The sequence below is a fragment of the Thermobia domestica genome, chromosome 11, assembly GCF_964235325.1.
Source record: "Thermobia domestica chromosome 11, izTheDome1.hap1.1, whole genome shotgun sequence".
In the NCBI taxonomy this organism is placed as follows: domain Eukaryota; kingdom Metazoa; phylum Arthropoda; class Insecta; order Zygentoma; family Lepismatidae; genus Thermobia; species Thermobia domestica.
The window spans coordinates 51,880,821-51,904,731 of NC_137464.1; the positions used below are offsets into that span (position 1 = coordinate 51,880,821).

General features: G+C 35.3%; 1 protein-coding gene across 2 annotated transcripts in view; it reads left to right on the forward strand.

The window, feature by feature from the left end:
• LOC145664069 (nephrin-like) overlaps nucleotides 1-23,911 on the forward strand; it is a 727,167-nt gene that overhangs the window by 151,826 nt on the left and 551,430 nt on the right. For both annotated transcript variants that reach the window (XM_081730409.1, XM_081730410.1), the window contains exon 4: nucleotides 18,249-18,362. In XM_081730409.1, coding sequence (XP_081586535.1) covers nucleotides 18,249-18,362 — 114 coding nt within the window. The remainder of the gene's footprint in view (nucleotides 1-18,248; nucleotides 18,363-23,911) is intronic.

The window sequence follows — 23,911 nt, forward strand, 5'->3', positions numbered from 1 at the left end:
GTGTGTCTAAAGAATGCACCAAATGAACGGACCACTAATATATTCACGTGACATTATAAAACTCTTTATCATCTTACAAGCATGCAATAGTACTCGTACGTCTGCAACAAAATCTCTTTTTTTAAGTCGGAAACTTTCAAAATTGTTCTGTATGGCGTATTGTTCTTCTTGTTCTTCGAGCTGTAAAAAGAAATGAAAGAAAGAAACAAACAAAAAAAAAAATTACAACGAATTCCTGTCTTTACGACCTGCATGTAAGGGCGTATTTCGCTCTGCTTTTAATAGCATAATAACGAGGGGAGGAAAGCTCCATAAAATGTTCAGGGATTAAGAAAACCAATTTAACTATAGTATAAGCTATTAGCAGGTGTAAATCAAAGTGATGAAAAATAGTGTCGTTAATTTCCTTTTTTTTTAAAAAAAAAAAAAAAGAGAGAAGGGAATGAATGAAAAAAGAAAAGAAAGAAAGAAATACCCGTTCCAGTATTGCAAAATTTTAAATTTATACTTATTAACTAAGATGGTGTTTAATTTCCGAGAAAAGTTATTATTATTATTATTATTAATATTATTATTATTATTATTATTATTATTATTATTATTATTATTATTATTATTATTATTATTATTATTATTATTATTATAGAACTAGTTTCTACATCTATTTCTCTTTGGTTTGGCAATTAGCATGTGGTCGGCTTCTACAAGTAAGCACTCGTTATTTTGCGTTCATTATGATCACCGTAAGTATTATGCCATTATTGGCGGTTACTTGCTACAACTTTGAAACTTTCATGCTTTACTGTCTTCCACTAACCTCTTCGCCCTCACGTACTATTATTTTTTGTTTTGATATCGGCCTTTAATTGTAGTCTCCGTCCTCTCTCTCTCTCTTTCCTGCCACCATAGCCTCTAGCACGTCCCTTATATGATACAATTCCTTCTTAATCAATGTCCCGACTAGTTTCTCTTTTTAATAATATGTAAAAATGTTCTTTTCTCCCTATCATTTCTAAGACCTCTTTCTTTCGTTTTCCGCTCGACCCTACTAATTCTCTCCATTCTTCTCCACACTCACATTTGCTCTCACTGGGTGTCATTTATTTCATTTGAAAATGAAAAGTGGATGATTAATGATTGTTGAGTGATTAATGAAAATGAATGACTATGATGAAAGAATTGTGGAATGAAGATGTGAAAAACCTCATAGAAAATCCATGGACACCATGTTGTCCAACACTGCAAATCACTCGGCCGGGTTCGAGCTAGGAATTCTTCGCTTCACATGTTAGCACTCTGACACTGGGCTACTCTAATTCCAGACGCTGGTTTGTATTAGGAGGTATTGAGCTTCAGTCTAGAAGCCCAGCAATGATGTTAATGACAGTCAATTGCCGACCATACAGCACTCAAGTAAAACCTAATAGATTGGCCATAACTAGGGGAGGAGTTTATCGCAAGTTGCAAAATCGTGAAAGTTTTCCTACAAAGCCGAGAGTTGGTTTTCCAACGAACTACGTCAGATTAAATAAGGAAATAGCTTGTTTGAAATCGCGACAAAATGCGATAACTGACATTTTGAGCGAAATGTGCCGCAAAACGCGACAAATTGCGAATTTTTAAAAACGTCAATTTTAGTTGTTAAAATACAAAAATAAAAAGCACAATTTTTCAAAGGGGAGAAAAATTTAAACTTAAATAACTTGTGCCTGTCGGTAATATGGCTTCCAATAACGAATATTGACTGTGAAAGGATTTTTTTTTAATATAGCTTGATAGATAATCAATGATAGAAAGCTACAAACGAAAGAAGAAAATGTTGCAACATGCTGCACTTTTCATCAGAATAATAATTTGCAGACGAGATATACTAGAAGATATGCACTAATGTATTGTATGTATGTGTTTTTAAATGTATATATATTTTCGGTGTATAAGTAATACAATGTGTGGTGTTTTGTGATGGCAATCGTGATGATACTGTGCTAGTGTATTTTAAGTTTTTGAACTTGTAAAAGAAGAAAAAAGTAATTAGCATTATTATTGATTATTATTGATTATTGATTTATTACTTATTACTTATATTGGGCTTACATGAGAATTTGTATAATTTATATTAGAGTTTGTAAAATAATTTACTTAGCGACAAAATGAGAAATTTTATATCTCAAAATGCGACAAAATACGAAATTTTTAATTTCAAATGCGAAATATTTAATTTCAAATTGCGAAACACTCCTGCCCCTAGCCATAACCGTTTGTTTGTTTACTTGTTTCTTGAAGTTTGACGTCCCTTTCCAGCAGCAAGGCTATATAAGAAGTAGATCTACAATTTAAATGGAGTCCAGGGAATCCAAGATGCTTGCGCTAGCCAATATGGAGAGCTTTCATAATTAATTAGTAAGTTTTTACATCAGGGAGTTATTTTAACATGAAAGGTAAAATTATTTATTTAATAAACTATTGTATCTGTCAAGAATGTGGCTTATTGCCACTATACTGGATACCTGGAGAATATCATTGACTTCGATTCGTTGGCTAAATCGGAGTTTAGCGTTGAGGCCGAGACCGAGACTGTGCAAGCTGTGGATCTATAGCTTAATGTGAGATTCAAACCACATGATTTCCCATCTGGCTCCTTCACGCCGAAACCGGCTCCCGGGGGAAAGTACGCTAACCATTAGCTACGAGAGAGCTCTATCTTTGAAACGCTATGTCTTCGAAAGTATAATAATGTCACTTTCCTATTATTGATACGTTATACTTTCATAATGTCATCAAAGAGCAGTACTATGAATGCACTTACGCATTCCTCACTTGTACATAATTAGCAGATCTTTGAAAGAGTAATCACCCGTATAACGAAAAGAAGGGAGAGTCAACCATGGATTTTTGATGAAGAAATTAACTATTCAGGTGGTTCACATAACCTATTAGTGATAAATGAAAAAAAAAATCTTGCGTAGTAGTGAAAGAGGAACAATATAAGAGAACTTGAGTGCATATATGCTTGAAAATTTTAACGCTGAAATGTCAAACAAACTTCAGTTAAGGGGAGATTCACATATGTTGGATATCCGTCACTAACTTTGAGGACAGCTATGGCTTTTGAGAGCTTGGAAGGGGGGAGGGAGGGGATGGGAGATGGCGAGGGAAGAGGCCATCCTTTGAGCCTCATTGTATGACCAATTCACACGTGATGAAACGGATGTTTGTAGCCGGAAGGGAGGCTGAGGTACAATTATGCGAGTGTCGGTGTAGCTGAGAGTGGCCAGGGATGTTCAATTAGAGATGAATCGGACGTGATTGTCGATATGGGATAATTTAAGAGCATGCTTTAGGTGAGGGGCTTTTGTAATTGCTGGCGAGGATTAGATTTGTTGTAAGCAGTAGTGGTAGTATAAAGGGAAAAGGGAACATGTGATTCTCAGAGAATGGCTAGTCAGAAATCCCCCTATAAATTCAGACCATCGCCCATGCACTTTTTTTTTTTTTTTTTTTTCACGGTGCTTTGGACAATACGCCAAGAATATTGAGACGTATGGTGTCAGTATATTATGATACTGGACAGGTTCCTACATTTGAATGGTAATTAGGCAAACGAAAATTTTTATGTCTCTTTTCATTACTGACTATGATCCGACACGAGAAAACATATGCGTTGCAGTCTTGGTAATTATACAAACCAGCGTTACATAAAAGCAAGGCAAAACTTTAGCACAAAATGCTAATAAAGAAAAGCTGATCCAGGCTATAACAGGACAGAATTTTATGGAACTTCATGCAGATAAGTTTGGACGTAAATATCAACTGTAATTCAATGAAAAAAACAAGTGGATTTTATCGTTTATTTTATCAAACGAAAATATTTCTTCCTTTTTAGCAAAAAAGACATGTAATTTTGAAATAATTATTCTCTGAATTATAAACGTAAAGACCAGGACTAACTAACAGCTTGGTATCATCATGAAGTGTCCCTAAAAAGTAACACAGTCTGTATTTATTTCTCAAGTTCTTTTTTTTACAAATAATAATAATAATAATAATAATAATAATAATAATAATAATAATAATAATAATAATAATAATAATAATAATAATAATAATAATAATAATAATAATTCAGTTTTATGGATAAAATATTGAACATTAACATGATTAGCAGCAGAACTTCAAGTTATTAGAAACTACAGTGTGTGTCTCGTCGAAACCTGCAATGAAGCGGCATTTTTATTTTACACGTTAATATGATGATTGTCAATGGCGTACTTAGGATTTTGTTTGGGAGGTCTACAACATGAAGAAGCAGGGAGGCAATTGCCCACCTGAGTTTGAGAATTAAATATATTTTAATCAATTGTCTATTAATATACTAGGGAAAAAGTGAAACTCGTGTGTTAGTGGAGGATGTTGCCCTTCAGGTAAATCTGAAATGACTCTCTTGCAAACACACGTTGAATATCTGTAATTTCATTTCAATTTTAACTAATTTCATTTTATAAGAAAATGAAATATTCAGTTTTATCTGTGTATATTTTTACCTAAAACAAAATATTGAGACAAGTTAAAGCTGAGATTGCAGTTTTAATGGCAAGAATTGCAGGCTGGCGAATCTTGTGTGATATGATACACACAAACATTTGCCAGTGAATCTAACCTTTTATTCTATTCACAGAAGAAAAAGAAACATCCTCTTGGCCTACCTAATTTCCCGGGATACTTATTCCCCTCTTGATTTTTCTTTAACTCAAACATTTACCCTTCTTTAGCATAATATAAATATTCCTTTGCTAAAATAACTACAGTCCCGTTATGTTGATTTCCGTGCAAGTTGATATGGAACACCAGTTTCGCTTATCAGCTCCTCTTAGTTTACTGAAGACGAACGACTTGAATCACAACTAACAATGGTCGAAAGTATGATTGGAGAAACGAAACGAAAGAAAGTAACAACTAAGAAAAAGAAACAAAAAAGGAGAATGGACAAAAGAATTAAAAAAAAAAAATGCAGTTCTTACATGGAATAAAATTTGACAAATACAGTAGTATTTCTGAACAAAGAAAATGGAAAGTCAATGAAATTCTCAGAAGTGGTAAGAATAATTATTTTTTTACGTGGAATGCGAAAAACTAACAAATTTATTTTGGAGCGGAAGACTTGAGCCCGATAGCCACCTCCCTAAATACGCCACTGATGGTTGTATATGATAGTGGTATACTTTACTTCTGTCTTCCATACTGGACAATGAAATGAAATGTACTCTATTATTTTCTTGGAAATAGTAAGGTTTCCATTATTCAGGCAGGTAGCCAAGGAGGGGGAGGTCCGGATCCCCTCCCATCGAGACCAGAAATGAAAAAAATAAAGAAGGATGAAACAAAATGAAATGAGAAAAAGAAGAATCAGAGTTAAAAATAAATTACAGGAAGCTTTTTTTTTTTTTTTTTTTTTTTTTTTTTTTAAGGAGATTTGTATTACTTGCAATACATGGTGGCGAAGTGAGCGAGGTGTCCTGAAAGAGTCAGGGAATTTGACATTTCTAGAAAAGTTACCGATTTTTCAGAATTTCTAGTCAAGGAGATTTCAAGCTTCGGAAAGCGTAGTGCCGTTCTGTAACAGCGTGGACATTTTTTATCGTAATTTTTCGTCATCGCATCTTGCAGTATCAAACATGTTATTTCAAAAACAATTTTCTACTGCTCCTTTAACCTGTCATTTGGAACAGACAGTAGTTGACGGAATAATAAAAACAAAAATTTATGTGGAAAGAAAGTTCTCTTAACATTTGATTCTACAGAGAAAGGAACGCAGATATTGTAAAATATTTTACAAGTCATTATTGAGTATGTACTTTTTATAATAGTGAATATGTACTTTTTACAATAGCTTAGGTCATAATGAAAGGAAAATTGTTATATTTGAATAAACAGAGGAAGGACGTAAATATTGCATAATCTTTTTCAATATTTTTTTTATTATTATTTTACTCTAGATTTCTTCATATTTGTTACTGAAATACTTACCAACATATCCTCATTTTATTGTCCTAACAAACCAATATATGTTGATAGTAAAGTAGTTTAGATTAATCGAGCTCCTGGGCCTTCAGAATTTCATGTCACCCCCCCCCTTCCCCAGTTTCGAAATCCTGGCTAAACGAACTAATATACTGTATATTCCAGCAAAATAGTTTAGAATGATCGAGCCCCTGGTATGATGCCCACAGTATTTCATGCCACGGACCATTCCCCCCGTCACAAAAAAAGCAAATATTCTCTCAACGATGCCAATTGTGAATCTCGTAAGTGTAGTATGATGGGAAAATCTAGAAAAAAGATATCGTATACTCTACTACAAAAAAAAATCCTTCCTTGAATTAGACAAGTCTTCTTTTTCTCCTCTTGCAAAAGCAGAAAGGGAAATCTATTTTGATTGGCCATCAGCTTAGATGGAAAAAAGTGTATCTGTACACTTGTATTTCTTTTCACTTACGCCAAAAGAGTCTCTTTGCAAATGGTGTCTAGTCATAATTCTTTGTGATTTTGCAAAACGTTTCTGATTACAATGGTATCTGCTTGTATTTCTTTGTGCTTTCGCCAAACGTTTGAAGTTGCAAGTTGTATTTATTTGCATTTATTTGTGATTTTGCCAAATGTTACTGCTTTGTATTTCTTTGTGTTTTCGCCAAAGACTTGTGGTAGAGAATTGTGTCTAATTGTATTTCTTTGTATTTTCCTTCATTGTAGTGATGTCTAGTCTTATTTCTTTGTAGTTTTGTTAAACGTTTCTGAACACAAGTTGTGTCCAGTCGTATTTCTTTGTGTTTACTGCTCGTAGATTGGTGAAATACGTTTGTACAAGTTGTACCTAGTTGTATTTCTTAGTGCTTATTTCTCGTTGATTGGCGAAATATGTTATATGTATCTGACACAAACATACATACAGTATGTATGTAAATTACATTTTAGCAAATGATAGCACTCATAAACATTGCTGTGTTTCTTCTAGTGTTTAAAACTATGCGTGCAAAACAAACGAGTTTACATTTTGGTGTCAGCGGTAGAAATTTTAAACTATTGATACGATATATGAAATAAATAGCCTGAAAATTACTATATAGAGTCCGTCAGAAAAATGTACGTCATCCCGTAACAGGATACTGGCATTGACAATTCTTCTGGAATTTAAGTATTTTGTAGTGTGTTCTTTCGGCCAACAGATGTCGCCATTGTTTTCAGTTAAAATGTTGGCCGTTGCTTGGGACGGTCGCAAACATTTTGCCAGAAGATTACAGAGGCATATGCATCGGTCTCCATTGGAACATTGACCGCTGTAGCTGCAGGGATTGCTTGTCGTTCCATGCGCCTCAAACTTGTCAACAATGTGTTTAATTAATAATAATAACAACAATAATAATAATAATAATAATAATAATAATAATAATAATAATAATAATAATAATAATAATAATAAATTTTATTGCAGAAACATCTGAGAACATCAAATGTATTACAATCGTCAGAAATAAATAGAAATTGAAATTTTTAGGGTTACATATATAACATACCATAATATACCATAATATAAACAAATATCACTGCATAACAGACGCAAATATTGTAACTATCAATTTTGAGTTCAAAAAATTCTTCAACTCTATATATACAATTATTAATAAGTAATTTCTGTACTTGTCTTTTAAAAGCCAGAAATGGAAGTTCTCTTAAAAATATACGAAGAAAATTATAAAATTTAATTGACATATAGTAAAAAGGTCTTTTGTGTCTTACTATATTCACATCTAAATAATCCTAAAGGGTTTCTGTTTCTAGTTTCATAAGTTTGAGAGTACCCTAATTCATTGTAAATATGATTGTTTTCCTTGATGTAAAGCAAACATTGTTATATGAAAATTGCAGATACTGTCATAATTTCTAATTTAATGAAGCTTGGCCTACAATGTGCACGACTAGGGAGACCGGGCATCAGTCTTACACATATCTTTTGTATTTTCAATAGGCTTTTGATTGAGGACTGATGACCCCAAAGTATCGTGCCATAACTTAAATGACTATGAATTTGCGCATAATAAACAGTTTTGAGTACCTTGAAACTTACGCACAATCTTAATCTACGTACTAGATAAACTCCTTTACTAGCTCTAGATTCCACCTTAAGGATATGGTCGTCCCAGTTCAAATGATTATCAATTAAAAACTCCCAAAAAGGAGCGGAATATTCTTTAAGTTCTGCATTCGAGTTTTTGTTATTGTAGGTAAGCACCAAGTCTTTGATCTTATCAGAGTTAGTACAAAGCAAGTTGGAAGTACACCAGTCTTTAATAATATCTGAGGTGATATTTAATATAGACTGAACTGAGTCTTTATTGAGGTTGAGTACCAAACTCCCCTCTGCACTGATCTGCACTTTGATTACATTCACAAATCTGGAACGTACTTGTGCTGCCCAAACTTCAAGCGTGCTCCTGCCATTTTCTTATCTCGCTAATCGTACTGACGGTACCGACATCTGTTGAGCGGAAAACAGTACTACAACATAATTTCAACTGAAAACAATTGACAATGTTGCTATCAGTTAGGCGAACAACCACACTACAACATACTTGAATTTCAGAACAATTATTGTCAATGCCACTCTCCTGATACAGGATGAAAAGGAGTGTATACAATTTTCTGGCGGACTCTATAGTATAAGAATGATTTTACATATACAATACGTCTTCTTTTACAGGAAAAAGAAGTAAATTACTACAACCCTTGGAATCAAATCCTTTCGTTCTTGTGGATTAGGTTTAATCATTCCTTCTCGTTCAGTGAGAAAAAATATATATCTCAAGACCGAAGTCCATTTTTACATATGTAAATTTTTCTTCACTCAGCTCAACGTGCTGCTTCGTACTTCATTTAACTACTATGCATTTTTCATTTAAGGATAATACATTTTCACAAGCCTTTTTATTTCTGAAGATTTGTTTGCTAACTGTGAAATTGGCATTTGTCAGCCGGTGCCAAAATAAAAGAATCCCTTCTTCCTTCCGTTTTTTTATTTTATTTTTTTTATTTAATGTGTATGTTTCCTTATAACACCACAACGAACAGCAGCTTCACTTTCTCTGAGAGAATGGTATTCAAATGTTCTCTGCTCTTCTGGAGATGAATGCTGAGAGTTTGGACATCCTCCAACTCCACAAGCCTCTGGCATACCGCGCTAAAGAACGTTGGAGTATGTAAATTTTTCCTTCTTTTCCACGTTTTGTAAATTTTATATCCACTGTCAGACACATGCTTATTTATGAGATTTTGACTCCAGACGAGTCCAGATTTATTTTTTTTTCTTTTAAGAAAAAAGAGGTTTTTCTTTCAGATCCTTTTTTTTTTTTCCTGGTATTGTATTCCTGCAGGAGGATTATGAAGCCAAATATAGAATATATTCTTATCATTGTATTTTGACGATCTGTAGGTTAGGTCGCACCATTATGTTCTTTACGATGAAGATGTTATTGTATCTATTATTTTTATTTGTCAGGAAAATTATATTATAAAATAACCTTGACAAGGTTGTAGAAGGAGCAGTCTAGCACACGGGATTTGTTTTCTTCTCATAACATTTTAATTTAAAAAATATGTTTAGTACAATATAACACAAAGTCACTACAAGTGTGGTCCTGAGACCAATACAAAGTTTGCTATGTAGTGTGGGTAAAAAATGTGTGATTTTAGGCCCAGGTAGTCAAGGAAAGGATTATCACAAAGCTTCAGTCAAGCTTTGTGGTTTAGGAATTTTCAGTGCTCCAAGCAAGAAAAGAGAGGGTGGTATCCCGCAAATCTCCAGGCAAGATAGGCGGATATGTAAACCACAAAGCTCCAAGCAAATTAGGTGGTTGCGGGGCGATTTTTTTTTTTTTTTTTTTTTTTTTTTTTTTTTTTTTTTAGAGCACTAGGCAAACTAAGAGAGTGGTTGAGTTTATGCAAAGCTCCAGACAAGCTAGGTGGACAGGATACCTTAAACCTTTAGGTAAATTAAAAGTCTTGGGTTAGGTTAGATTTTTTGGGGGGGCGGGCTATAATTAAGCTAAGAAAGGAAACTTAACCAGCCGAAACTGATGTTGGTGGAGAAGTTACACGGTGTTTTATACATTTCTCTGAATACACTAAAGAACGTATTACAATATATATTGTGTATTCAAACTTAAGATTGGAGCTCCTTTGCGGCTAATCGGTTAGCGTGCACGCTTTCGGCGTGGGAGACCCGCATTCGATTCCCGACGGGAGCTCATGTGGTTCGGATTCTACGTTAATCAGTAGGTCCCGGCTCATATAGCCTCGCTACTGAAAGGGACGTTAAACTTAAAATCAAATCAACTCAACTCCAACTCCAGATAGATTAATCATTGATTATTAATAATTTTGGTATGTGTCTCCAATATTTAAATGTAAAAGAAAAGAATTGGGATCTTCGAATAGTTTCTGTAGTAGTTACTTGAGGTATATTGGTGATAGACAACATTGTGTCCGTAGGTTTTATCGAGATTTTCCCATTCAGTGGTGACATGTAGGTCATCTGAAGTCACTTGGACCAAGATGTTTAGCGCGGGATTCCCGAATCTGAGTTCCGCTTCACAGACTTCAAATGATCCGGATAACTGGACAGCCTCACAAATCTTCAACCCTCCAATATATTTCTAACCCTATATTGTTACTGCAGATTTTATAGTGGGTCAATGAGATGTACATTACTCGTAGTTGCATATTCACGTGTCTCATTCCCGATGTGACATTTCTTAATCAAGGTAGCAAGTCTGGAATTGTTTCAAATACAATTTTAGGTTTATTCATATTACCAAACTCGAAATATTTACCATCTCTTATTAAAATAATATAGTGGCTTTGAACATTGTCTACATTAAAATATCGATCCATTAAACTTCGATATCTCTTATGAGAAAATAATATGATGTTTTTGTTGTCTATAATTCTTATCCTTACACGTTGATATACTTTGCAGCGCATTACTTTTACACACTTACACAACATCACAAAACTGAAACGTTAGGTTTAATGAGAGAAAGTGAGGACAAAATCATGCTTGTTAGAATTACATAAGAATTCATATGATTATCTTTTTATTGAGTCCGTATCACATCGGGTCTTTACAGATCATTCTAGTCCGCGGAAAAAATCATTACCTTCTCCATCTCTGCTCCCATTTCCTCCTAACAAATGTTTCCATAAATCGATCACTAATTAGCCGTTACCGTTACCCTAAAGGGTATCACCGTGGGACGTTAAATTAAAATTTTCATTTTATTTTCTCGGTGTATTTCTGTATTGTTGTCAACGTTGAATTACAAGAACAATGCAGACCCTGTTTGCATGGTCAAGTGGTCATTATTACAAGACTTCTCTGCAAATCTCGTCAGGCTTAGAGAGCCAAAGCTCACTCGGATTCGGGATTCCCACAATCAAAGAGACTCGCGCTCATTACTCTCATAAGGCTAACGTTAGCTCAGGTTCAAATTCCGTCGAGCTCGTTGTCCTTAATAAACTCCGCTCTAGTCGAACTCGTACATATTCCGACTGAGGCTTTGAGCTAGTGTTATCCACGAGACGAAACAATACGAGATGATACTTATTCTTCGTCTTGTCTTCTCGATCCTCGAAAAACTTTTCTTCTCTTATCTTAAAAATTTGTGGTTTCGTTTAGAAAATGTTTGCACAAAATTTATGGTAGTTTTTTTCTTTTATCTTAATTTCATCTAGAAGTTATCAGAATCAGGGGCGTATCCACGGGAAGGACCACCAGGTACGGTCACCTCCAAAACACTTCCTAACTCAACATAAACTTGTTCACTTTTTAAATAAAGTTATACTTGTTTAACAAAGAAATGATTGATATAACATGAACATTTAATCCTACACTTTATTTGTACTCTTTCTATTATGAAAACAATCTAGTTTTATTATTTTTTTCTAAAAATATAGTTAGAAGTATTTTACAATTACTTATCATCTTTTCGTATGCAACATATACCCGTTCAATACCACATAGGCATAGTGGCTTGTAGTATTAAACTCTCTCTCCCGAAAGTTTGAACCCCTTCAACAAAAATTTCTGGGTGCGCGTCTGATTAGAATCCTTCCGTGTCACGAGAGATGCTATGTTTAAGCTATATTTAAACCACATTTAAACAATATTTATTATTGGAGTATTTGCTTATCTTTAAATGTTGATAAATTGCCTTTATTATGTGCATAGAATTACTTCACCAATTTTCAATTTTTATATTATGAATCACGTAATATTAAAACCGTGTTTGAGAACAAAGAATTTGATCAATTACTGCCCGCTTGTAAAACTTTTCGTTTCATCACCATAAAGAGACGAGAATTCTGTCTCGTCTCGTCTTTAAAATGTACTTCTGTTCAGAGATGGGCATTTTTCTTAACACTCACACGTACCCTCACCGTCAACCAATTTCCTCACACTCACACTCAAATATTGCTGATGTCCTTACCCTCACTCACGCTCATCCTCAATCAACTCCCTTACACTCACACTCAATCACTTTCACATTAAATCAACTTGCTCACACTCACACTCACTCGCTATCACTCAAATATTGTTGATACCCTCACTCTCACTCACACTCACCCTCAATCAACTTCCTCACACTGCCACTCTTCCTCAGTCAACTCCGTCACACTCACATGCTTTTACATTCAATCAACTTGCTTACACTCACACTCAAATATCATTGAAACCCTCCTTCGTACTCACACTCACCCTCAAACAACTGACTCACATTCACACTCTTTAGCCCTGACATTCAAAAATTGTTGATACCCTCACCTTCACTCAGTTTACAATCAGTCGGCTCCCTCACTTTCACCCTCACTCGCTCTCACACTCATCTACCAAAATTAGAATAAGGCGAGCCCTTCGAGGGTAAAAATGAGTGAGGTGCCCGTCTCTGGTTTTCGAGAAGAGACGATAAATTTGACGAAACTCGTTTGCAAAACTATTCTGAACGCCCGAATATATACTCGCGTAGGATTGTTGGCCTTGTGCGCTGGGCTAGCGAGCTTTGATACCGCTGATTAAAGCATGGATGTTATGTATTATTGTTTCATCGTCATTCATTTCTAGTTGCCTCCTTTAGTCTGAATGACAGAAGCATAAAACGCAAAACTCAAAAATACAACCCAATGCACAAAATGAATATACTTGCATCATGCAGATACTTACGAAGCTATTCCAAGAAAAGTGTTCTATATGGTTTTGAATTCTTAATCGATACACTATTTGAATGCTTGTCAAAATCCTGAGAATTTTCCTCCCATTTTCCTTACTCGCTTTATTCCGTGTTTATTCTCCTCTTTCTTTAGTAATCAATGGATTTAAGCCTTCGATTTGCTCTTTGTTCCTGTTGGATGTTCTTTTCAAACATCAGTTTCTATTCAGAAAAGGTATATAATGAGTACAGAATCTCAAAACAGAAAAGTAACTAAAAATACGTAGAAGGGCCCATAAAATCAATTTTTTTTTTTCCTTAAGGCAAGGAAAAGGGCAAATGAGGGATCTTTTGGAGGAAATGAGTGATATTTAATAGAACTTAGAAAGCCTTTTTCTTTATAGATAAAGGAAAGAAGAATAAGAGCAAAGAGACAAAAGGATAAAAAAAAATGCAACTTCGATGCTCAGAAAGAACTGGTTGTGACAAAAAGAAGGGAAAAAAGGGGTTAGAGAGAGATACTATCGCAAATCCATCGTCGAGTTCTTATGCCCAATTTGTCTCTTTCATCAGAGGCTTTGCATCAATTTTCTTGTCATTTCTTTTTTCGCTTTCCTTCTTTCTCCATCTTTTATTTTCTTTTGAGGATATTTCTGTTCTTTTCGTTTGCAGAATTACGCAAGCTTAATTTCTCCCCTTTTCTTCCCGAATCTTTTTTTTTTTTCTTTCCTTTTACAGCTGATAAACAACTTTACCTCGATAAAATGAACAAGGAAGAATTGTGCACCTGGCTTGATAAACAGATAATTTTTTCACTACAAGCAATACAGCAAATAAGAGCCCAGTGTTCTGTACAAATGTTTTAAATTAGAGGCAAAATAGTTGCTGTGCTTCACATAACAAATACGCATTTTTCACCATGTTGAACAAAATTAAAAAAAAAATATGTACGCAAGAAGATAGTAACTTTTGTAACTCGGAAGAAACGGGTATATACTCGTAGTTTAAATAAAAAAATTAATGATTTAAGATTTGTATTATGTGTTTGACTAACATGATGGCAGTTATGTTATTTGAAGGTTACCGCAAAACTCATGACAACGATTTCTTTTGTAACGAGAATAGGAACAAAACAATAAATTCTGAAAAATTCAAATAGAAACTTAGTATGGATATGAGAACGCTACATGTAGGGGATTGATTGAACATACATAGGGGTCTATTCGCATCAGGATACAGGATGAGAAAAATCAATCCAGCGAATCGCTAGTTTCATACGTGTTTACAACCCGTACGACAGCTTGTGTGCAGAATCTTCTCGCCTGATGGGAGTGGGACATAGGTACTCGAGAATCCATCATATTCGCCACACTTATCACCTCGCGGTTTCAACTACAACCAAAAACTGATGAAACCATTGCGTGGAACTCACATGTGAAACAATCGATTCGTTGCATTCATTTTTCTTGTGTTACATCCTGATGAAGATACGTATGGCTATTAACTCCTCACATAGCGTTTACGTACGATCTGCGACAAAAATTCTTTCCATTTGATGAAATTGGTTTCGTATTTAACTTCAGAATGGAGGGACAATTTGAGTGTAGTTTTCAGTAAACTAAAAAGAATGTAGTTTTCTGTACCGGTGCGTTACAGCCATACCAACATTGTACGTTCCTACCATGCCACCGTTTTTTTCAAAATAAATTTTACCAAACTGAAACAACTTTTGTCGCTTACTATACCAGCATTTCATTTCCATATGTCAGAATTTCTTATTTTGTTTCCATTCTCCAAAAATAAATAAATAAATAAATAAATAAATAGTTGTCATGACTTGTACAGCAATCCTGGTATTAAAATGAATTATTGCAACAACAATATTTCAATATTATTTCACTATTGAGGTAATTAAAAGTCACGCAAACACATTTTTTTTAAATGTGCATTTTATCCTTTAATAGAAAAAAAAAAGATACAACTCAAAAATGACCCCTCAGAGCAATTGAGTCATTTGTTTGTCCCTGCTAACTCCAGTAGCAGAAATTTTCAAATCACTCTCCCTTAGTTTTGAGCTGTGTCAACTTTTTTTTTTTTTTTTTTTTAAAAAAAAGAAAGGTGTGACGTGTGGGAACATGGACACATGCAACGTCAATTTAAGCTCGGTTAAGAAAAAGTATTGTATTCATGTTTGTTCAATTGTTGAGAAAATTGTGACAAGTCCATAGGATAGCTTGGTTAACTAATTCAATACACATTATAGTTCAGTATGTTTAATATATATAGGGCCGGATTTAGGGGGTGCAAAGGTGCACGTGACCTAAAGTCAGAAGATAGCAGTCAAAACAAGAACACCTTCAGAAATTTGCTGTTGTTGTTTTTCCGTTTGGACTTAAAACAAAGGGAAGTTTTGCAAAATATATAGTTTAAGTCAATTTTCTAAAAGTTGAACAAAAAAAAAAAAAAAAAAAGGAATCCCTGAGAGCAGACACTTAGCATTTCCAAGGCGATTCCTCATTCACATCACAGATGCCTAAAGGCATTTTAAAAAATTAAAATGTACTGGTACTTATTGATGCACCCTCCTTAGAAAATCCTTAGAATATCCGACCTTGTATATACATCTATATCTATATCAGGGGCGTCATTTCGGACTTCGCTTGGGGGGAGCAACAGCACCACCGACGTAAGACTTTCGCGTTTTATACTAGTATATTAGTAGACAATCGATTAAAGTATATGTATTCTTCAAATTCTTGAGGGGGAAATTGCTCCCTCCTGACCCCCTAAATGACGCCCCTGATCTATATATATATATATATATATATATATATATATATATATATATATATATATATATATATACAGATATATAGATAGATATAGATATATAAATATATTATGTGAATACACATATAGTTGCATATACTTGAGTGAAACTGTGTAAGCAATTGGTCAGTTTTATTTGAAATATTAGATATGAATGTATGGTATTCTCCAATATCAATACATTATTTTCATTTAAGCACAATATCTTTTCTATTGTTAGAACTGTGCAAGTAAACAAATACTGTTATCATTTTGCAAAATTGTTTGGTTTAAGTAAATACTGAACGGTTTAAAACTGTGGAAACATCCTAAAAAGTTGTAAGCGCTGCAAAATATAACCAGAATAACAGTGCAGATGAGGAATAAGGATAGGGAAATGTTTAAGAATACGTCGTAATTACCTCCATTATCTTGAATTTTACGCAATTATCTTAAATGGAAATCATTGCATGTGATATGTTATTTTAATAACACATTTTCCTAAAAGTTGAATGCTATTGTTATTTTTGCTCTACCACTAACCATTACGAAGATATAACTCTTTCTTTGTTCTGCTTTCGGACAGAATTCAAGAGGTAGACGTTATTGTGACAGATCCTCAAATATTCCCTCCATCCTTGTTCTACATTGTTACTTTGAATGTATCTTGCAGCATTTATCATTTATTAAAAGGTTTCTACAATTCTGGATCACCTGGTTTTGTGCACTGTGTATCACATTAGATACTTTCAATTGGTGACGTGGTGAAAAAGTTAAACAACTAATAGCTTGTCGAAGAAAAAAAAAAGTTTTATTTATTTAAAGAATTGTTATACATAGTATATACGTGCAAGTTGTTCAGTCGCTGATCGCTGATAAAATTGGTTTCAAAATTCACATTGAACGAGTGAAATAATTCATCACGTTTTTAAAGTTAAATACATCCACACTGAGAAAAATCTGTTATCTGGACAGTAGTATATTGGATTCCGTTATCCGGTACACCCTTATGGAAATATACGGCAAAAGTGTACCATTCAGAAGTGTCCCTTACTGTACAAATAATCGGAATCCTTATGTTTACTACAGAAATCAGTAGGCCTACGGAACATAAGTTATCCATATGCTACATACCCACTCTCCTTAGACGTTACATCATGCAGTTGCAGGATGTCTGACGTCTAACAGTCTTCCGTATATTACCTACATATACGTACGTTACACCTGTCAGCTATATGTTACATACGCCTATCTGTATGTTAGAGCCTGACCACCTATATACAGTTATTTCGTTCGTATAGAAAGTACATTTATTCGGGACACTTATACGAAAAGTACGTATAACACACTTTTTCAGTTATGCGTTTACTGTCCGTTAAGTCCAAAAACTAAAGGCTTTACGCATGTAATCTAATTTTTACGTACGCCACACACATTTTTTTTCTTTATGTGCACTTATACTATACATTTCAAGATGTGAAAAATAAACGGAGAATTTGTAATTCTTGTATCTAGCCATTGTGCATCTGCATTGGTTTTAATTCCCTAGACGGTCTTGGATTCGATTCCCGTTGAAGATACTCGTTCGAAAAAGTTGTAAAAGGTTTTTCAGGCCAGTTATCCTGAGTGAGTTTTTCCCGTGTTTTTTCTCATTCACACAGGAAAATGCTGGGATGGTACCTAACATATAAATCCCAGACCGCTTACTTCTTTCCTTTCCTTGGATAAGGTGATCACCAAGAGGCATCATCCCTCAACGTGACGGGCTAACATGGCCATAGATACCAAAAACCCAGAAATCTAATTCCTTAAAATAAAAAAAAAGTCCCTTTAATTCCATGGAAGTTGTATGAACATTGTAAGAGACAACTATTGATCAGTTTCTTTTATTTACTATTGCGCTATTGCCTTATTATTTATTTATATTCTTTTTATTGTGCCTTATTTGTTATTTCTTTCTTTATTTTCTTATTATTTTGAAGCTTTCCATTAATTTTTATTTTATAAAATTTCAGATCCAATTTTTTTTTCAATTGCGCTCAATGAAGTGGTTTGAATAATGCTAGTATTTAATGAACAAATTATTCATGTTTTATAAGAAAAAAAACTGTTAGATATAATTGTATTGTTCCATGCTTTACCAACATGTATATATAAAAATGCATTATTTTTTCTCTTCCTTTTCAGTACCTCCTGAAAGACTTACAATTATCGATGACGCAGGTGCTACTGTGCCTCATTATATCATTGGGCCCTACAACGAGGGAACGACTATTGAAATTGCTTGTATAGCATTTGGAGGTAAGAGCACTTCTTATATATATATTTGGAGGTAACTCTGATGTTTTTTTGTCTTTCACAAGTGGTTGTTGCTTCCCCCTCCTTTACTTCTACCAAAGAACTAATTTGGGTTGGAAATCAAGAAGAGGGGAAGGAATTTAAGCCGGCAACGTTGATAGAAATTTAGATGCATCTTATTAAGAGCCATGGAGAGTGGTTGCTCTCGTATAAACGTCACTGAAATTGATCAGGCAAACAAATTGCGTAGTTGGTTCGAAGGAATCCATCGGCGCAATTAAATTAATTGCTTAGAAGTTGAGGAAGTACGTGTATCTATAGCGTTTACCAAGTTTCTTGTTTCGTTATTGATTACCCTCTTTTTTTCCAATTCAAGGTAAGTTCCTAATTGACAGTATAAGAAACACTACATGGTCTTACGTTATTAAGCTAAAAGCTTGGGCTGTACCTTACCGTAACTTCTGCTTTCTTATAGGTGGCGCTGTGATGGAGTAAAATTCTATATCAGTATTCTATATCTGAAAGGTTCTACTGCAAAAATTCCAAAGGATTCCTAGAAAATATGATGATTGATCAAAACAAATGATTTTGAAAAGGTGGCGCGTCTTATTATAGTCTACAAGATCTATAACTTCCCACGAAATTTTATTTCGGTGTCATGTGCTCAGAATAACTATCCCCAACATTGTTATTTCTGGCTTTCTAGGTTGGAAATCACTATCTCTTAAAATCAAGTATATAGTATGTACCATAAGTAGACCTATCTGGAGAGGAGAGTTTCGCCCTTGTTTCCCAAAAGGGCAATTATCACGTGTCATTCTATTTTGAAGTACCGCAGGGTTACCACTCGTCCCGATGTCGGAGAAAATGTCTCGCGTCTTGACATGGTTCTGTTGGGACTTTAAAATGTTTCGACTTTCATGTTTATGTTGATGAAGTTGTTGACTATTGTTATTATGTAACTTAGTTTTTGCATTATTATGCACCCTTCAAAATAAGAGAAAACCTCACCAGAGCGACAGGTAAGTAGCAACGTGCCCATCAACTAAAATCTAAGCTAATGATTAGAATTCCTTTACCTGGTGAAGCTAGTAGTGAATCGATGGCTTCAAGAAGGTCATATACAGCAACGCGCAGTATCTCAACAGCCGCATCATACAATGGAGAGAGACGGCAAATGGACGTATGGATAAAATAGATCGGGTAGCCACATACTGGATACTGTCACAGAACGTTAGAGTGGTTACGCAGCGGCCAGTGCCACAATTCAGTGCCACTTTAAACGACGGACCGTATTTGCACAGCGTTCATTGCTACGGCTTTTTTAGACTGCGTAGTCCAAATACGTCTGTCGTTGCAGCGGTACTTGATTGTCAACCATGGAAAGCCTAGAAACACAACATAATCTTCTCGGACGAATCTTGCCTCTGCATCATGATGATGATCCCAAATATGTTTGAAAGTACTGCTGCAACAACTGTGTATTCTGCATCACTTCATTGGATGGGTAACGGACGTTACAGTATGAGATATTATTGGATTTAGTGTCCACTTGCGTCTGCTATGCACAGATGTGACTTTGACTACACTTGAAGTATTGGAATCGAATATATTTCCTTTACTCCATTCCCTACACGAAGTCAATTTTATATAGAATGATGCGCGACTGCATGTGATACAGGGGTTCCCACAGACCTGGAAAATTAAGAAGTGTCAGCGAATTCGATTTTTATCAGGGAAATTATTGGAAACTTCTTTAATGTCAGGGAAATTATTGAAGAGTTCTTTAATGTCAAGGAAACAAAGTAGTCATTCTTGATAGTGAAAACAACTTTGAAATAATAAGGTTGTTTGATTTAGGTTATATACGGATCAATCAACACAACAAAATAGAATAATAGGCTACAGATGCTACAAGTTATAGCAAGGTGTGTTGTGCACGATTTACGGTCAGGTTCTTAACACTGAAATCAATTAAGCTACAGCATCTTGAATCCCTTAATGTAGACATTGTGGAGTCTCTGACCTTCTGAGTTGAGATACATACTTTTTTAAACGAGTAGAAACAGACAAGGGTCTTAACTCGACACAGGTCCATCAATTTTTTGGAGAGAATAGTTTTTTCCGGTGGTTCCGCATAAATTTCATGAGGATCTAACATAGTCTTCGGAACTAGAACATGAAACCTCTTAATGGCCGACAGCAGAGATGTTCACCCTCGCGAGGGTGGCCCTCTCGAGGGCATCCTCACCCTCAAGTTCCCTCGCCCACAGTGACGCGAGGGCGAGGGAGCGCGAGGGCGAGGACAAGTTTTGGCCGCGAGGGCGAGGGTGCGCGAGGGCGAGGACAAGTTCTGGCCGCGAGGGCGAGGGTGCGCGAGGGCGAGGACAAGCTTCGATGGCGAGGGTGAGGGTGTGCGAGGGCGAGGAAAAGCTTCGATGGCGAGGGTGAGGGTGCGCGAGGGCGAGGACAAGTTACGGCAGCGAGGGCGAGGGTGCGCGAGGGCGAGGACAAGCTTCGATGGCGAGGGTGAGGGTGCGCGAGGGCGAGGAAAAGCTTCGACGAAGAGGGCGAGGGTGCGCGAGGGCGAGGACAAGTTTGGCAGCGAGGGTGAGGATGCGCGAGGGCGAGGACAAGCTTCGATGGCGGGAGTGAGGGTGCGCGAGGGCGAGGAAAAGCGAAAGCGCGAGAGCGAAGAATTCAATAACGAGCTTTTTAAATGAATTAAATGTAGACACCGTAAATTGATAACACTTAGTGTAATCCACTTCATCAAAGTCAGTTGATCAATAATTTTAATTGATCTTAAATTAGGATTATCTTATAAATCACTACTGTTAATGGTTTAATTGAATTGTCAATTTTGTAAATAAAATCTCATTCTAAGATAATTACGTTAAGTGTAGATCGCAACTATCTAGGCCATCCCACAAACTGTTTTTAATTGAAATCCTATCCGTTTTCCAAGTACCCAGTTACAAAACTATTAAGTCAATACTGAAAACTAAAAACGAAAATATTTATTGCAATTAAACGATTAACATGATTTGTATTATTGGACGAGAGCACGTTGGCTCAGTGCTACAGCCAATCTCTGGTTTCAGGGGTCGCTCGTTCGATCCCAGGCCAAGTGAGTTCGTGGACGATAGCGTATACTTGGGTTTTCTCGGGATTTTCCCGTTTCCTCCCGTTTTCTCATTCCACCTATTTTATCATCATCATTCACTTGCAATTCCATTAGTCTCCTTTAGCCATCGATGGCATAACCGTTGGATGTTAAACTAAAGTTTTTTTATTTTATTTTATTTATTTATTTTAAGATTGGTATCTTTGAAAGCGTTTTTAATATAGTGTAAGAATATGCAGCGCACAGTCTTGAAAAGGGAGACTATTTTGGGCGTCCAGTAGTCTTCTTTCTGTGATCTGTTACCCTTCATTATCAACGTTTTTATTATTTTTTTTTTCGCTAAATAGGATATTAAAATAGAATGATTTGGTTCTATATCGCAAGTTTTAAAGCTCCCTGACAACTGATATTTAGTCAGCAAAGCATAGGAAAACTTAGAAATAAAGAAGCAAAACTACCTGAAGTATTCGGCTATGGTTCATCTAATCATGGGGCTTGGGTGGTCGCGTTCCTCCCAGATTTTCGTCACACGTATATAAGCAAACTAAGAAAATAAAAGCATATATTCAGGGGTGTAGTCGAGAGTATACGAAGGTGTATTGCTCAATCTTAGTCATTTGCGCATACTTTCTGCTTCAAGGCGTGTAGTACTATATTCAAAACTAGCATATATAACCTGCGAAATTTTTAAGACTAGCGTATATTCTGTGAAAATTTTAAGACTATGGTGTACGCCGTGTGAAATTTTAGGACTTGAGCAGGAAGTTTTTGATAGTCTATTATTGCAACACAGCCCCTGCCCGCTGCAGCACCTAGTTATTCGCCTCTACTTTCTAAACATTTTCTATATATTTTACATCCCTGGAGTTGGTGGCCCCGCATCGTGGAGGTTGTGGGGACATTATCTAAGCCTTTGGTCAAGTGACCTTACATTTACATAGATTACTATTGAGATAAGTGGGTAAAACTACATTCAGGTTTACACCTATAATTTCATGATTCTTAGTGTTCATCCTCCCGAAGGGGAACTTTCGAAGATGTCCTCAATTCTAACTATAGAGAAACGTTTTCACACAACAGAATAAACATAATTTCAAACCGTTCATGATCTATATTTAGAAAAAAATAGCACTCTACTAACGTAATTTGCTGTCTTGGAGAATATAAGTTTTACTTATGAATATCTGGGAATCAGTCGATCTGTCTGTATTCTGACGTATTAGAGTTAATGTCCCTTTATAATTCATCACCGATGCCGATGCTAAATGGTACGTGAATCTATAGTTTATGGTAGGATCCGAACCACCATAACGCGTTCAAACTTCACTCAAGGGAATCGAACCTGAGACTTGCTGCAAAGCAGACATGCTTGCTAGACACTATACTAACTTCCTTTGTATATTTCAATATCATTAACTTACAGTAATCACCGGTAATCGACCTATAACCAGAGTCGAAGTCTAAGAGCGAGTTATAGAAAATGTTTAATTATCCTAATTTTTATGTAAATATTTCACTTTAGAATATTAGCGTTTAAATACTCCTCTCCCCCATACAACCATTACACACGCTAATACTATGTAACAAGCAGTAACGACTACATATTATCAGGTGCAACATTTAATCAATCAACATATAACATATAAAGCTTATAAAATTTTAATTAGTCAGCTGGATTACATCTTATGAAAAAAGTTGAATAATTTCCACCTTATATGTTAGTTGTTTGACGTAACGTAAGCATGAAGGTAAGCTTAGATCTTTGTTCGAAATTCACATTGAAATGATATTCGCAAAGAATCTTCAGTGGGCTGAATCTCTTTCGTTTCAGGTTGGCTACAAGACTGCGATAATCGTAGGACGTAAAAATGAAGATTTTATTCCCCAGTCAGAATTTTTAAACTATCCTATGTCTTCAAGTCAATAATTGTCTGTTTTGCATTATTACTTTTCAACCACAGAGCAAAATATTTCAGTCACTCTACTCCTGTTTTAATGATATATGGCAGCGTGTAACAAATTGTTGCGAGGTCCTGGGCAAGAAAAGTTTGTGATCGCCCTTTCAGTTTTTAATTGCTAATTATAATAAAATTTCTGGAAATCAATTAATCTACATATTTAATTATTTGTGCTAAAGAAAATAAAGGTTTGTTCTCTTACTTTCCCGTTCCACCATTTCTTTCATCATCATTCACTTGCAATTTCAACCATCTCCTTTAGCAGTTACATAATTCTGGGGCGCTAAACTAAAGATTTCATCTTTTCTTTCATTATTAAATCTTAAAGTTTGCACGTATTAAAGTTTGCACGACATTATTAATTGTTGAATTGGTGGATTTATAAAAGTCAGTGCTAAATCATTTTAGGCTCGATAATCTTTTCAAGGCCCCTGGAGGCGCTAAGCTCTGAGCGTGCCATTTAGGGA